The sequence below is a fragment of the Anolis sagrei genome, chromosome 3 (assembly GCF_037176765.1).
Source record: "Anolis sagrei isolate rAnoSag1 chromosome 3, rAnoSag1.mat, whole genome shotgun sequence".
NCBI lineage: Eukaryota > Metazoa > Chordata > Lepidosauria > Squamata > Dactyloidae > Anolis > Anolis sagrei.
Window position 1 is genome coordinate 164226988 of NC_090023.1, and position 14901 is coordinate 164241888.

At 42.2% G+C, this 14901-nt stretch overlaps 1 protein-coding gene across 6 annotated transcripts in view; it reads right to left on the bottom strand.

The window, feature by feature from the left end:
- Positions 1 to 8057: 8057 nt before the first annotated feature.
- Positions 8058 to 14901, bottom strand: part of FAM13C (family with sequence similarity 13 member C) — a 128953-nt gene continuing 122109 nt past the window's right edge. For 4 of the 6 annotated variants that reach the window (XM_067465648.1, XM_067465647.1, XM_067465646.1 and 1 more), the window contains 2 exons: positions 12995 to 13096; positions 8058 to 11238 (listed from right to left, as the gene is read on the bottom strand). In XM_067465648.1, coding sequence (XP_067321749.1) covers positions 11115 to 11238; positions 12995 to 13096 — 226 coding nt within the window. In that variant the 3' untranslated portion in view covers positions 8058 to 11114. Of the gene's footprint in view, positions 11239 to 12990; positions 13097 to 14901 lie in introns of those variants that run through there. The other 2 variants (XM_067465651.1, XM_067465650.1) reach the window with 1 other exon arrangement.

A 14901-nucleotide genomic window follows, 5' to 3' on the forward strand; every position in this document is an offset into this window, starting at 1 on the left:
AACACTCTCTAAGGAAAACTGTTGAATTTAAGGATTTCCTGGACCAGGGAGATTTTTTTAAAAAAAATAAGTGACCAGTTTACTCTTAATTTTTAAAAGGTCTCCCCTGGATCTAAAATAGTTTTCTGAGTGCCCTAGAGCAGTGGTTCTCAACCTGTGGATCCCCAGATGTTTTGGCCTTCAACTCCGAGAAATCCTAATAGCTGGTAAACTGGCTGGGATTTCTAGGAGTTGTAGGCCAAAACATCTGGGGACCCACAGGTTGAGAACCACTGCCCTAGAGAACATTTTGACAATTATTTTTAACCCTTTGTGCTCCCAGAACTGGCTCTGGTTGGCCACCACACAGCTTGTGGACTACTTCGATCACCTCTGTTTTTGAGAATCTCTTCCGTGTCAGCATCTGAAAGGAGCATTTTCAGGCAAATCTGAAGAGAAACGGCAAACTCTTTGTGGTATGCCAGCCAAGCACGGATTACGAGGGTTGCATATATCTAGCCTGTGGTTACATGCTGCTTGAGTAATTAATAGTGACTCTTTTAAGAATGCTTGGCTGGAGTGATTCTGATGAGAAAGCCCCCCTGTAACACACACACACACACCAGAATTTCTTGACACAACTTGAAGGACACTTCTAATGCAAACATACTCTAATGCAGTGGTTATCAACCTGTGGGTCCCCAGATGTTTTGGCCTTCAACTCCCAGAAATCCTAACAACTGGTAAACTGGCTGGGATTTCTGGGAGTTGTAGGGCAAAAAAACTGGGGACCCTAGGTTGAGACCCACTGCACTAATGGAAGATTGAAGAATATTATTGCAGTTTAAAAAAACAAATAGCGGAGACCCATGTCTGTAATAAGACTGGGTTTCAGTACTATCAGTAGGTGATAGTAGGAGTCCCCGGTGGTGCAGTGGGTTAAACCCTTGTGCCGGCAGGACTGAAGATCGACAGGTTGGAGGTTTGAATCCGGGGAGAGCACGGATGAGCTCCCTCTATCTGCTCCAGCTCTCCATGCAGAGACTTGAGGGAAGCCTCCCACAAGGGTGGTAAAACATCAAAACACCCAGGTGTCCCCTGGGCAACGTCCTTGCAGACGGCCAATTCTCTCACAACAGAAGTGACTTGCAGTTTCTCAAGTCGCTCCTGACATGACAAAAAAAGTGGGTGATAGCCTCTGACCAGTTTTTGCAATGACATTAATTAACTCAGAGATGCTGGAATTCCACTTTTACCTTAATCATGGTCTATCATGTATGTCTTGAGCCAACATGTTCGTAACTTCAGTAGACATGGTCATTCAATGGTCCTTGGTAAAGCAGAACCAGGTAATGGACCATACTCAAAAGCACTGAGAGCCAAAATACCGGGTTGTTGTAGGGTTTTTCGGGCTATATGGCCATGTTCTAGAGGCATTTTTCTCCTGACGTTTTGCTTACATCTATGGCAAGCATCCTCAGAGGTAGTGAGGTCTGTTGGAAGTAGGAAAATGGGTTTATATATCTGTGGAATGACCAGGGTGGGACAAAGGACTTTTGTCTGCTGGAGCTAGGTGTGAATGTTTTTGCTGACCACCTTGATTAGCATTTAATGGCTTGGAAGTGCCTGGGGGAATATTTTGTTGAAAGGTGATTTGATGTGCTTGATTGTTTACTCTCTGTTGTTTTGCTGTTGTAACTTTTGAGTTTTTTAATACTGGTAACCAGATTTTGTTAATGTTCATGGTTTCTTCCTTTCTGTTGAAATTGTCCACACGCTTGTGGATTTCAATGGCTTCTCTGTGTAGTCTGACATGGTGGTTGCAGAGGTGAGAGGATCCCTCTTGTCCTTTGATGAACATAGCATTTGTTGGATTTTCTTGGTTGATCTGTAAGTGGTTAAATCTAACAAATGCTACGTTCAGCAAAGGACAAGAGGGATCCTCTCACCTCTGCAGGAGTCTACCGTATACCATGCAGCTGTGGACAAGTCTACATAGGGACCACCAAATGCAGCATTGCCCAAACACGAATCAAGGAACATGAAAGGCACTGCAGACTACTTCAACCAGAGAAGTCAGCCATAGCAGAGCACCTGATGAACCAACCTGGACACAGCATATTATTTGAGAACACAGAAGTGCTGGACCACTCTCACAACCACCATGTCAGACTACACTGAGAAGCCACTGAAATCCACAAGCATGTGGACAATTTCAACAGAAAGGAAGAAACCATGAAAATGAACAAAATCTGGCTACCAGTATTAAAAAACTCTAAAATTACAACAGCAAAACAACAGAGAGGAAACAATCAGGCACATCAAATCACCTCTCAAAGAAAGATTCCCCCCAGGCACTTCCAAGCCATTAAATGCTAATCAAGGCGGTCAGTTGAAACATTCACACCTAGCTCCAGCAGACAAAAGTCCTTTGTCACACCCTGGTCTTTCCACAGATATATAAACCCATTTTCCCACTTCCAACAGACCTCACTACCTCTGAGGATTCTTGCCATAGATGCAGGCGAAACATCAGGAGAAAATGCCTCTAGAACATGGCCATATAGCCCGGAAAACCTACAACAACCCAGTGATTCCGGCCATGAAAGCCTTCGACAATACAGCCAAAATACCATTTGCCAGACTATGTGATTTAGTCAAAATGGATGTGCAATGTCTAAAACACTCACAAAAAGGAAGTGGTCTGACATGCAATATTAATAACAAAAAGCATGGATCGTTAAAACTGTGTCTTATATCCATCCTGGAATTAAATCTAAGCAGGCAGAATACGTGTTTGTTAAGACAAGCTTACACAGGAAGGAAACAGCAGCATAAAAAAGAGAAGTATGTCAAAAACTATTAAGAGAAAATTCAAATATTTGCTTTGAAAGCTGAACAAATGACCAAATACTGTTTTCTTACTATGAAAGCAGCCTGTTGTTTTGCTCTTGGTGCTTTTTTGTTCTTCACCTGGTCTCTCAGGCTGGATCTACACTGCCATATAATCCAGATTATCAAATCAGATTTTTTTTTGTTGTTGTGTCAGGAGCGTCCTGTTGTGAGAGAATTGGCCGTCTGCAAGGACGTTGCCCAGGGGACACCTGGATGATTTTGATGTTTTTATCATCCTTGTGGGAGGCTTCTCTCATGTCCCCGCATGAGGAGCTGGAGCTGATAGAGGGAGCTCATCCGCCTCTCCCCGGATTTGAACCTGCGACCTGTTGGTCTTCAGTCCTGCCGGCACAGGGGTTTAACCTACTGCGCCACCGGGAGCTCCATATCAATAATCCCCATTATCTACTTTAAACTTGATTATTTGAGTCTACATTGCCATATAATCAAGTTTGAAGCCGGTAATCTGATTGTATATGGCAGTGTAGATGGGACCTCAGTGACTTTGCCTTGCCCTTTAATTCCGTTGGCTGTAGTTGCCCATGGATCGTTCTTTGCCACCATAGCAGAGGTGGCATTATGACATCAGCAAGGAAATCATGTGGGTGGTGACAGTCAGTAGGATGAAACAGCAGCATGGACAAATGAGGCCAGAGCAGAAAGGGGAAGAAAACAAGAATGAAAATATAGTGAAGAAATGTAATAGCCTTGTGAGGGCAAACACAACGGAATGCACTCACCCAAACTATGGAGGAGTGTAGTTTTGCCCTTGTTTTTATGACAATTCAGAAAATTAGATGGAGTAGGGATCAATCCTGCTTTCAGTAGCCATCATGTGACAACTCTCCACTATGGTGTTCTCCAATGCTGAGAATATGCATTGGGTTGGACAGTTTCTTTGCTACAAGATATCAACAGGACAATGTACCATTCTCTATACTTCTGTAAATCCAGGTATCTTTTCAATCTTTACACCAAAAATGCTATTATCCCTTAAAACCTTATCTGGTCATTATTTACCAGCCTTTTGGTTCTGGAAGGCAAAAGATTAATATCATCTGAACATGAGGAAGAACTTCCTGACTGTGAGAGCCGTTCAGCAGTGGAACTCTCTGCCCCGGAGTGTGATGGAGGCTCCTTCTTTGGAAGCTTTTAAACAGAAGCTGGATGGCCATCTGTCGGGGGTGATTTGAATGCATTATTCCTGCTTCTTGTCAGGGGGTTGGACTGGATGGCCCATGAGGCCTCTTCCAACTCTTTGATTCTATGATTCTATGATTCATAGCCATGGTTGTCTAGAATACCACCATACAAACGGATCTTGTAGTACCTTAGAGACTAGCAAAGATGGTAGATTGAGTTTTCATTGCTCAGGAAATAGACTCAGCCATACGAAAGCTTATGCCATTAACCTCATTCTCAGAGTTAGTCTCTAAGGCAGGGGTCCTCAAACTTTTTAAACAGAGGGCCAGGTCACAGTCCCTCAAACTATTGCAGGGTCGGATTATAATTTGAAAAAAATGAATGAATTCCTATGCACACGGCACATATATTTGTAGTGCAAAAAACACTTAAAAACAATACAATAATTAAAATGAAGAACAATTCTAACAAATATAAACTTGTATTGTCGAAGGCTTTCATGGCCGGAATCACTGGGTTGTTTTTCGGGCTGTATGGCCATGATCTAGAGGTATTCTCTCCTGACGTTTCGCCTGCATCTATGGCAAGCATCCTCAGAGATAGTGAGGTCTGTTAGAACTAGGAAAAAGGGTTTATATATCTGTGGAAGCAGGCAGGGACATCTAATTACCTCTCAACAAAAGTTTGCTCCAGACACAGTCAACCCATTGTATGCTAATCAAGGTGGTCAGTTGAAACATTCACAACTAGCTCCAGCAGACAAGAGTCTTTTGTCTCACCCTGGTCATTCCACAGATATATAAACCCTTTTTCCTAGTTCCAACAGACCTCACTACCTCTAAGGATGCTTGCCATAGATGCAGGTGAAACGCCAGGAGAGAATGCCTCTAGACCATGGCCATACAACCCGAAAAAACCCACAACATAGGTTTTGCAGTTTAACAAACGTTTCCCATATTTTTATAATAGAATCAATTATAAATTGACGTTTATAACTCAGGAACAAAAATCGTGTTACATAGTGTTATCTGTTTGTCTACTGTAGGAAACAAGGTGGTGGACTAGACATATCTTTAGTTTGATCCAAGAATGCTCTTACTAGGCTCTTTTTTTCCACCCTGCCATAAGCATGGAATCTGTTTGCAGATGCCTACCACTCAAATCATCTAATTCTCTGCTTCACACCCATAAAATCCCATCTCCTGAGTATGAATACTCTCCCTGCCACTTTAGGAGATGAAAAGAAATGCATCCTCACCAACATGGAAACTATATTTGGTATTTAGAGTTTTTTACAGCATCATACTTCCTTCATGTTGAAAAGGACTGGGAGCATCCACACATGGTGGAAAATGCACACCCTCCCACATTTTTACCTGGGGTGTCCAAACAACGCCTCGGGTAAAAACGAATTCCTTCAGCACAAAGCAGGAAAACCCTGGTTAGTGCCAAAGTAATTTGACAGTTGGAAAGACCCGGGTCTTTCCAGCTGTGGGCGCTGTGTGGATTGGGCCTGGGGATCACAACGCGCAATTCCAGTCCCAATCCACACAGCTGTCTTGGGATCTTTAGGATCCTGGAGCCCAAAAAACCCAAAACAGCTCCTCCCCCTCCCCAGACTCCTTTAAAAAGCCTTAAAAAGAAAAAAATATTTACCTAGCTGGCATTTTCCTTCTGCCAGCACTCTCCTGGCACATAGAAATTTATTTATTATTTATTTACAGTTTTTATATTCCGCCCTTCTCACCCCACAGGGGACTCAGGGCGGATTACAGTGTACACATATATGGCAAACATTCAATGCCAATTTGACATACAACATATACAGACATAGATAGAGGCTATTTAACTTTTTCTGGCCACCAGGGGAGCTGTCGCTTGCATCGTCCATCTGCGACACTGATGAAGTACTTCCGCAACCCCCGCATACTTTTGCTGGAGTCTTCTTTTATGGCCTCATAAATTAGTTAATTTAGCCTCCCCACACTTTTAAGGTGGTACCTAATTTTCCTACTTGACAGATGCAACTGTCTTTCGGGTTGCAAAGGTCGACAACAGGCTACACAATTGGCTGGAAACCCACTCCAACCCGGGCTGGCTTCGAACTCATGACCTTTTGGTCAGAGTGATCTTAATGCAGCTGACACTCAGCCAGCTACGCCACAATCCCGGTGCGCCAGGAGAAGGAGGGAGGAGCAAAATCGCTCCTGGGACATCATTTCTATGCGCCAGGAGAGGGCCAGCAGCAAGGAAATGCAGGCCAGGTAAGTTTTTTTTCTTTTTAAGGCTTTTCTGGGGCGGTGGGGGAGCGTTCTTTTGTGTCCAGGTGACCTGCCGGAAGGTGTGGCAGGGCATCTGGACCCCCCCCCCCCCCCCGAGCTTAGAGTCATGGATTAGAGTCATGTGTAGACTCTAATCCAGGCCCAATCAGGTATTTTAAAACAAATTGAGCATGCATTAAAGTCCTGTCTGGAACCACCCCCATGAGAGCCAACACACTTTGCAATGTTATATCTTCTATAGACTGTTCAGTCAATATATCTTTCCATAAGCCATGAAGCTACTTCGATTAGAACCATGTTTCGCTGCTCTAAAATGAAGTCATGATTCTCTAATAGCTTTGTTGTAAATGTCCATGTTATGGTGACTTCTCATTTATATTCTTACCCTATACTTGGGAACTGCCTGGGACCTCACAACCTCTGAGGAGGCTTTCCATAGATGCAGGTGAAACATCAGGAGAGAATGCTTCTAGAACATGGCCATATAGCCCGAAAAAACCTACAACAACCAAGCTTCAAATAGTTCAGAACAGGTCCAAAAGTTTATTAATTGTCATTGGGCAATTTGACTGTTTATTGATTCATTCATAAATCAATATCCTACTTTCCTCCTAATATAGGACTCTAATCCTAGACAACTGTCCCCCAGCCCATTTCTAGGCCCAATTTAAAGTGCTGGTTATGACCTTTAAAGCCCAAAACAGCTTGGGATCAGGTTACATGAACAAAAAAATAATAATACCCTGCTATATACACATCTACACAAGTGTTAAGATCTCATTTAGAAGCTCTGCTTCAATGAGCAAGCCAAATAAAACAAGCTATGTAACCAGTAAGAGGACCTTTTCAAAAGCAGAATCCTGGTCATAAGACAGCCTCTCCAGAACTGTAGCAACATCTTTGTGGTCCTATCTGGTGAAGATCTTTTAATTCATCCAGACCATTTAAATCAGTGGTTCTCAACCTTCCTAATGCCGTGACCCCTTAATACAGTTACTCATGTTATGGTGACCCCCAACCATAATATTGTTTTCATTGCTACTTGATATCTGTCATTTTACTACTGTTATAAGTTGTAAATATCCAATATGCAGGATGTATTTTCATCCACTGGACCAAATTGACCCAATATAAATGCTAGTGGGGTTGGGGAGGATTGAGTTTGTAATTTGGGAGTTGTAGTTGCTGGGATTTATAGTTCACTTATAATCAAAGAGCATTCTAAACTCCACCAACAATGAATTTGAACTGAACTTGGCACACAGAGCTCCCACAACTAACAGAAAACACTGGAAGGGTTTGGTGGGCATTGGCCTTGAGATTGGGAGTTGTAGTTCACCTATATCCAGAGGAGCACTGTGGATTCACGCAATGATGGATCTGGACCAAACTTGGCATGAATACTCAATATGCCCAAATGTGAACACTGGTGGAGTCTGGGGAAAATAGACCTTGACATTTGGGAGTTGTAGTTGCTGGGATTGATAGTTCACAATCAAAGAGCATTCTGAACTCGACCAACAATAGAATTGGGTCAAATTTTCCACACAGAATCCACACGGCCAAGAGAAAATACTGTTTTCTGATGGTCTTTGGTGACCCCTTTGACACCCCCTCATGACCCCCTCAGGGGTCCCGACCCCCAGGTTGAGAAACACTGATTTAAATCAAATACAGGGTTAGTCAAAATGCATAGGCCAATAAGCCATTCAATTGAATGGCTTATTGGCTTATGCATTTTGACTAACCCTGTATGTCTAGACTTTTCAACTTTAAAAAATGCATATTTTTCTTGTGTTATAGCAGTTTCAATTGATTTACATTATTATTAAATTTGAGCTGTGGGAAGAAACTTTATTGCAAGAAAGGCTTTCTTGTCCCAGATATTTTGGATCTCACTTCCCAGAAGCACCAGTAAGCAAGCCAGAGAAGTAAGAATATGGGAACTCTAATCCAAAATGTGAGACAGTCTAAAGGTTCCTCTTTATGTATTTGGGAGAGAGTATATAAATTAATATATGATTTTCCTAGCCTCTAACGGAGCAGGTATGCCATACATCTCAGGTCAGAGGGAGTCTTCACCAGACTAGGAAATTCAGATTGTCCTTGTTTATTAATGAAGCAAGTATTAAGGCCTCCTTTATTTGCACAATTAATTAGCCATAGAGTCCCCGGTGGCGCAGTGGATTAAACCCCTGTGCCGACAGGACTGAAGACCAACAGGTCGCAGGTTCAAATCCGGGGAGAGGTGGATGAGCTCCCTATCAGCTCCAGCTCCTCATGCGGGGACATGACAGAAGCCTCCCACAAGGATGATAAAACATCAAATCATCCAGGCGTCCCCTGGGCAACATCCTTGCAGACGGCCAATTCTCTCACACCAGAAGCGACTTGCAGTTTCTCAGGTCGCTCCTGATATGACAAAAAAAATTAGCCATGTGCATCCTGGATGCACAATAAGCCCTCAATATAGTGTGCCTCTTGCACAGATACGGAAGCATTTCATTTTTGGAGAAGCATCATCAAGTCAACTCCAACAAGGGCTATGTTTGGGGACAGAGTTTTCCTGTACTTAATAAATTATCCATGGCAGTTAGTCAAGATCCTTGAGGTTTCTGGTCACATTTTTCCCCTTGGATGTTTTGCTGCTGTTTTCTCTGTTACCAACCAGAATACAGCAATACAGCTTTGGCACAATCTTTCACAGAGTGGCACCCAACCGAGCAGATAAAAGAAATGAAAGGAAACACTGATTGTGGATCTCCCTAACCACCATAACATGCTAAGTTCCTTTCTAGAGCTGCCAGGAAATCCAATGCATTCCCAGAGACATGAGCCTTCCAGATCTACTCTCACATAAAAAAAGAAACAATACATAAATATCAGTTGAAACATTCACACCTAGCTCCAGCAGACAAAAGTCCTTTGTCCCACCCTGGTCTTTCCACAGATATATAAACCCATTTTCCTACTTGGCACATCTAATCACCTCTCAACAAAATATTGCCCCAGGCACTGCCAGGCCATCAAATGCTAATCAAGGTGGTCAGTTGAAACATTCACACCTAGCTCCAGCAGACAAAAGTCCTTTTGTCCCACCCTGGTCTTTCCACAGATATATAAACCCATTTTCCTACTTCCAAGAGACCTCACAACCTCTGAGGATGCTTGCCATAGATGCAGGTGAAACGTCAGGAGAAAATGCCTCTAGAACATGGCCATATAGCTCGGAAAACCTACAACAACCCAATACATAAATAAGAGTGTTCAGAACATTTCAAAATGTCAACATTTAGAACAGTTATCTAGAAAATTATTTATTTATCTGGGATTTTAGTACTATGAGATATTAATCTCCAAGATTTAATAACAACTTGGACACTTTGGTCAGAATCTTGCTGGCTAGTTTCAAGGGTACAATATGAATGCCATAACTGTGGGGATCTGTTCGAAGACCACCAGCCCTGAAATCACAGATAATAGTGAACCCTATATTTTGATGTGGACATGGAACATACCATAGATTAGAACTGGAGAACTTAGAAGCCCACAAACACTTCTGGGAGGGAGATATCTTTTGAAATGCATGTAAGTGAAACTCTAGATCAGAGGTCCTCAAAATTTTTGAACAGAGGGCCAGGTCACAATCCCTCAAACTGTTGGAGGGCCGGATTATAATTTGAAAGGAACATGAATCAATTCCTATGCACACTGCACATATCTTATTTGCAGTGCAAAAAAACCATTTAAAAACAATATAATAATTAAAATGAAGCACATTTTTAACAAAAAATGATGGAGGATCCTTCTTTGGAAGCTTTTAAACAGAAGCTGGATGGCCATCTGTCAGGGGTGCTTTGAATGCAATTTTCCTGCTTCTTGGCAGGGGGTTGGACTGGATGGCCCATGAGGTCTCTTCCAATTCTATGATTCTATGAAATATAAATTTATTAGTATTTCTATTTTGAAATGGTCATATGACTGATCAAATAAATAAATATTATTATTATAGTATTTCAATGGGAAGTGTGGCATGCTTTTGGCTAATGAGATAGAATTGTTGTTGTTGTGTGCTTTCAAGTCATTTCAAACGTAGGTTGACCTTGAGCGAGGGCCGGGTAAATGACCTTGGAGGGCTGTATCCGGCCCTTGGGCCTTAGTTTGAGGACCCTTGCTCTAGATATTGAATCTATGAATAAAGGGAATTGTACTGTATGCTTGTTGAATCAGCTGCTGAACAGTGAGTCAACATATAGATAAATCTAACTGATTCAATGGCTCTACTCTGGTTATGATTGACAACAGTATTTCGCATCTAACAGTAGTGTGCACAATATTCCCTTTGGGTAGTGTGGCTATACAAATGGAGAGGGAAATATACATTAAGAATTGAATTGCCCACCCAATATTTTAAGTATGGTTGCCAAAGTAACATCATCTGCCTAAAAATACATTCCAGCAGAGCTTTGAGGGGAAGCACGTGATCACTCTCCACCCAACACAGCCCGCTACATGTGCCTACGGCTACCTTCCTTTGGCTAATTAGGGAAACCTGTCAAAATGAATTCCAGGTCCTGAAATAGGACATGATTCACAGAGAAGAACTAGTCCTCCAGTCACTCCTTCCTCCTGAATTCTCACACCCATCTCTCACATGCGCTCATCTGCAGCAGTGCAACATTAATAAAGTGCATCAGAATTTCAAGGTGACGAACCCATTGTGCAGAAAGAACCAGACGTGTAATTTTTTCCTTTTCTCTCTTTCTCATCATCTCCAACCATCAGGAAGTTTGACTATCTCAGACCACTGGAGTTTCAGATGGTTTTTGAGACATCATGCTTGCTAATAAGAACCTCTAGCAGCCGGAGCTTGGCTTTGATGTGCTTGTACTCCAAATACTCTTCTGTCATCGGGATACGATCTTCCTTTTGGGGACTCCTGCAAAAACGAACATGGGCATTTACATGAAAAAGTGCAAGGGCTTTTAAAACATCTTTTTCATGGGACATATATTATTTTTCATTCTGTTTATTCTTTGATTCTTCCTTCAGTTGTAGAGCCGCAGAGATAAGAAAACAAAATAGGATAGTGGAACCAGATATTAACTAAGTGCATGATTCAAAGAAAGAAGAGGCACATGTTGGAGGATATTGCTATCAGGCTGGTATTATACGCCAGGAGTCGTCTTATAGAGCGGGTGCTGAAACTTCCAATTATTATTATTTATTTATTTATTTATTAACTTTATTTGTACCCCGCTAGCATCTCCCGAAGGACTCGATGCGGCTTACAAAGACCAAGGCCAACAATAAAACAGCAATAAAACAATTACATATAAACCAAAGCAAATCAAAAAACATAAAGCAATAACCGTAAACAATAAAACAACACACCATGATACAATAAAACTAGGCCGCGGAAATGTAATGGGTACAGATTAAAAGGTGCTGAGTGTGCTGAGTGATATACAAGGATTTTTGAATAGATACATTGTGCGGACAATCAGAATTTCTAATAAAGTGCTTTTGGGACTTTCTTGCTAAAATTTTCCTATTCTGGAAAGGCACACCGGAATAGCCAGGTCTTCAAGCTCTTCCTAAAGACTGCCAACGTAGGGGTTTGTCTGATGTCCTTGGGGAGGGAGTTCCAGAGTCGGGGGGCTACCATAGGGAAGGCCCTGTCCCTCCTCCCCACCAGCCGCTCTTGCGATGCAGGTGGGATCGTGAGCAGGGCCTCTCCTGATGAATGAAGAGAGCGTGCGGGTTCATAGACGGAGATGCGGTCACGCAGGTAGGCAGGTCCCAAACCGTTAAGGGCTTTCTAGGTGAGCACCTGCACCTTAAATTTGGACCAGAAAATGAACGGCAGCCAGTGGAGCTCCTTGAACAGGAGGGTTGACCTCTCTCTGTAAGGAGAACCAGTTAACATCCTGGCCGCTGCCCAGTGGACTAGTTGAAATTTCCGAGCCGTTTTCAAGGGCAGCCCCATGTAGAGCGCATTACAGTAGTCCAATCTAGAGGTGACCAAGGCATGGACCACCCCGGCCAGATCATCCTTTACGAGGTACAGTCGCAGTTGGGGCACGAGTCTCAATTGCGATGCTGTACAAGGACGGTAGAAGAAAATCCATTCATCAGGATTCGTGGACTTAATGTGGTCCCGATGGTGAGGTGAAGGGGCACCTCACCGGGAAGGTGTAAGTGAAGGGCGGAGCAAGCTGCAAGCGCCCGGGGTGCCTGGGGTATGCAAAAAAAGCGATAGAGTGGCTCTGGGCCCAGAAAAACACACCTCTTTTACCTGTCTGGCCTGCCCTTGTATCCTATTACCATACCTTCTCCTCTGCCTCTCAGATCTCGCTCCTGAAGACTGCAGTGAAGCAGTGCAGGTGTGCATGTGCGAGATCTGAGAGGCAGAGAAGGAGGTACAGTAACAGGAAAATTACCATATTGAATTCAAATCTGATGCTTTTAAAAATTTTATTTGGTGTGTGTTGGAAGAGGGGTAGTGTTATACGGCGAGTATATTCTAAACTCTATATTTTAACTGGAAGAGTTGGAGGTCATCTTATACGCCCAGTCATCTTATATGCCAGAATAGTATTTATTTTGGGGATGGTTGTGATACTAACGGCAAGCAGAAAAATAACCAAAGCACTGAAATAAATGCATACATATGCAGCATGCAATTTTCTTACCTTCCTGTTTGTTTAAAGAATTGTTCCTCAAATTCTCGTAAAACCTTTCTTAGCCTCTTCTTGTCAGCTCTTGTTTCCCGTAGATGTTCCAACAGCACAGGCCTGCAAAGTTAGAACAGGTATCTAGAGACTATTTCTGAAAAACATTTAATGAAAGTGATGAACAGACGGCAGATCTGGGGGCCAGGAATGTGAAGGCAACTTCACCAAGTATGATCACTTGGGGCCCTTGCTGAAGTGCAGGGTTGAAAAGAATGCTTTATCAAAAGCAAAGGAAGAGAGTTTACTCATTCTTCTCCAATCCTGCAGAGCAGAAAACAGTACACACAAGAGTTTACACTCATATAGTGAAATCAGCTTTGCTATTTTTACTGTTGTATGGCGAGTAGGAAAAGTACTACAACAGGAACCTTGACTTGTATTGGCTATAAAGGTTTGGCTCACTTAAAAATTCAAGGATGTGTGAATACAGAATTGGGAAAGTTACTACAGTTTCCCAAACTCTCCAGCCAGGATGTTTTGTCAAGGTATTGATACAACATGGAAAGTAATTGCTGTCTATTTCCTGTTCTTCACAAACTTGCATCTAGTCTGATATGTCTTTTAAATACCTCTAGAGATTGCCAAATACAGTAAAAACTCCTATCCATAGGGGATATATTCTTGGACTTCACATGATAATAGCTAATAATAATAATAATATTATTATTATTATTATTATTATTATTATTATTATTTAATACCCCGCCACCATCTCCCCAATGGGCACTCGGGGCAGCTTACATGAAGCCAAGCCCAATAGCATATTAAAATATTTATTATATTTATTTATTTACAGCTTTTATATTCCGCCCTTCTCACCCCGCAGGGGACTCAGGGCAAATTACAGTGTACACATATATGGTAAACACACAATGCCAATTTTTGACATACAAACATATACAGACATATACAGAGGCTATTTAACTTTTTCTAGCCGCCAGGGGAGCTGTCGCTTTCATCGTCCATCCGTGACACTGATGAAGTACTTCCGCATTCCCCACATGCTTCCCCGCTGGAATGCTCTTCTGGAGTCTTCTTTATGGCCTCATAAATTAGTTAATTTAGCCTCCCCACACTTTTAAGGTGGTACCTAATTTTCCTACTTGACAGATGCAACTGTCTTTCGGGTCGCAAAGGTCAACAACAAACTACACACAATTGGTTAAAAACCCACTCCAACCCAGGCTGGTTTCGAACTCATGACCTTTTGGTCAGAGTAATCTTAATGCAGCTGACACTCAGCCAGCTGCGCCACAATCCCGGTGCAATAAAGTAAAACCAAAACACAATAACAACACAGTAAACTACATACAACATATGAGTACAAAAATGATAAGCAAAATCGTACACAGTAAAATAAATTAACATAACATAACAATGAATGGGCCGCATGTCCCATTGACATGAAGGACTTATGCCCGTGAATACTATAGAGCTGTTCTGGAGGCCCTATAAAACACCCAGAGAATGTGTATCTATCTATCTATCTATCTATCTATCTATCTATCTATCTATCTATCTATCTATCTATCTATCTATAAATGCTCTGTACATAATGAGTACCTTAAAAACAAAAGAACCAATGAATGAAATAACACCAAATTTGGCAACAAAACTCCTCACAACACAAGGAGTGACCATCACTCAAAAAATTATGATTTTGTTATTTGGGAGTTGGAGTTGCTGGAATTTATAGTTCACCTACAATCAAAGAGCATTCTGAACTCTATCAACGATGGAATTGAACCAACCTTTGCACACAGGACTCGCAAGACCAACAGGAAATACTGGAAAGGTTTGGTGGGCATTGATCTTGAGTTTGGGACTTGTAGTTCACCTACACCCAGAGAGCACTGTGGACTCAA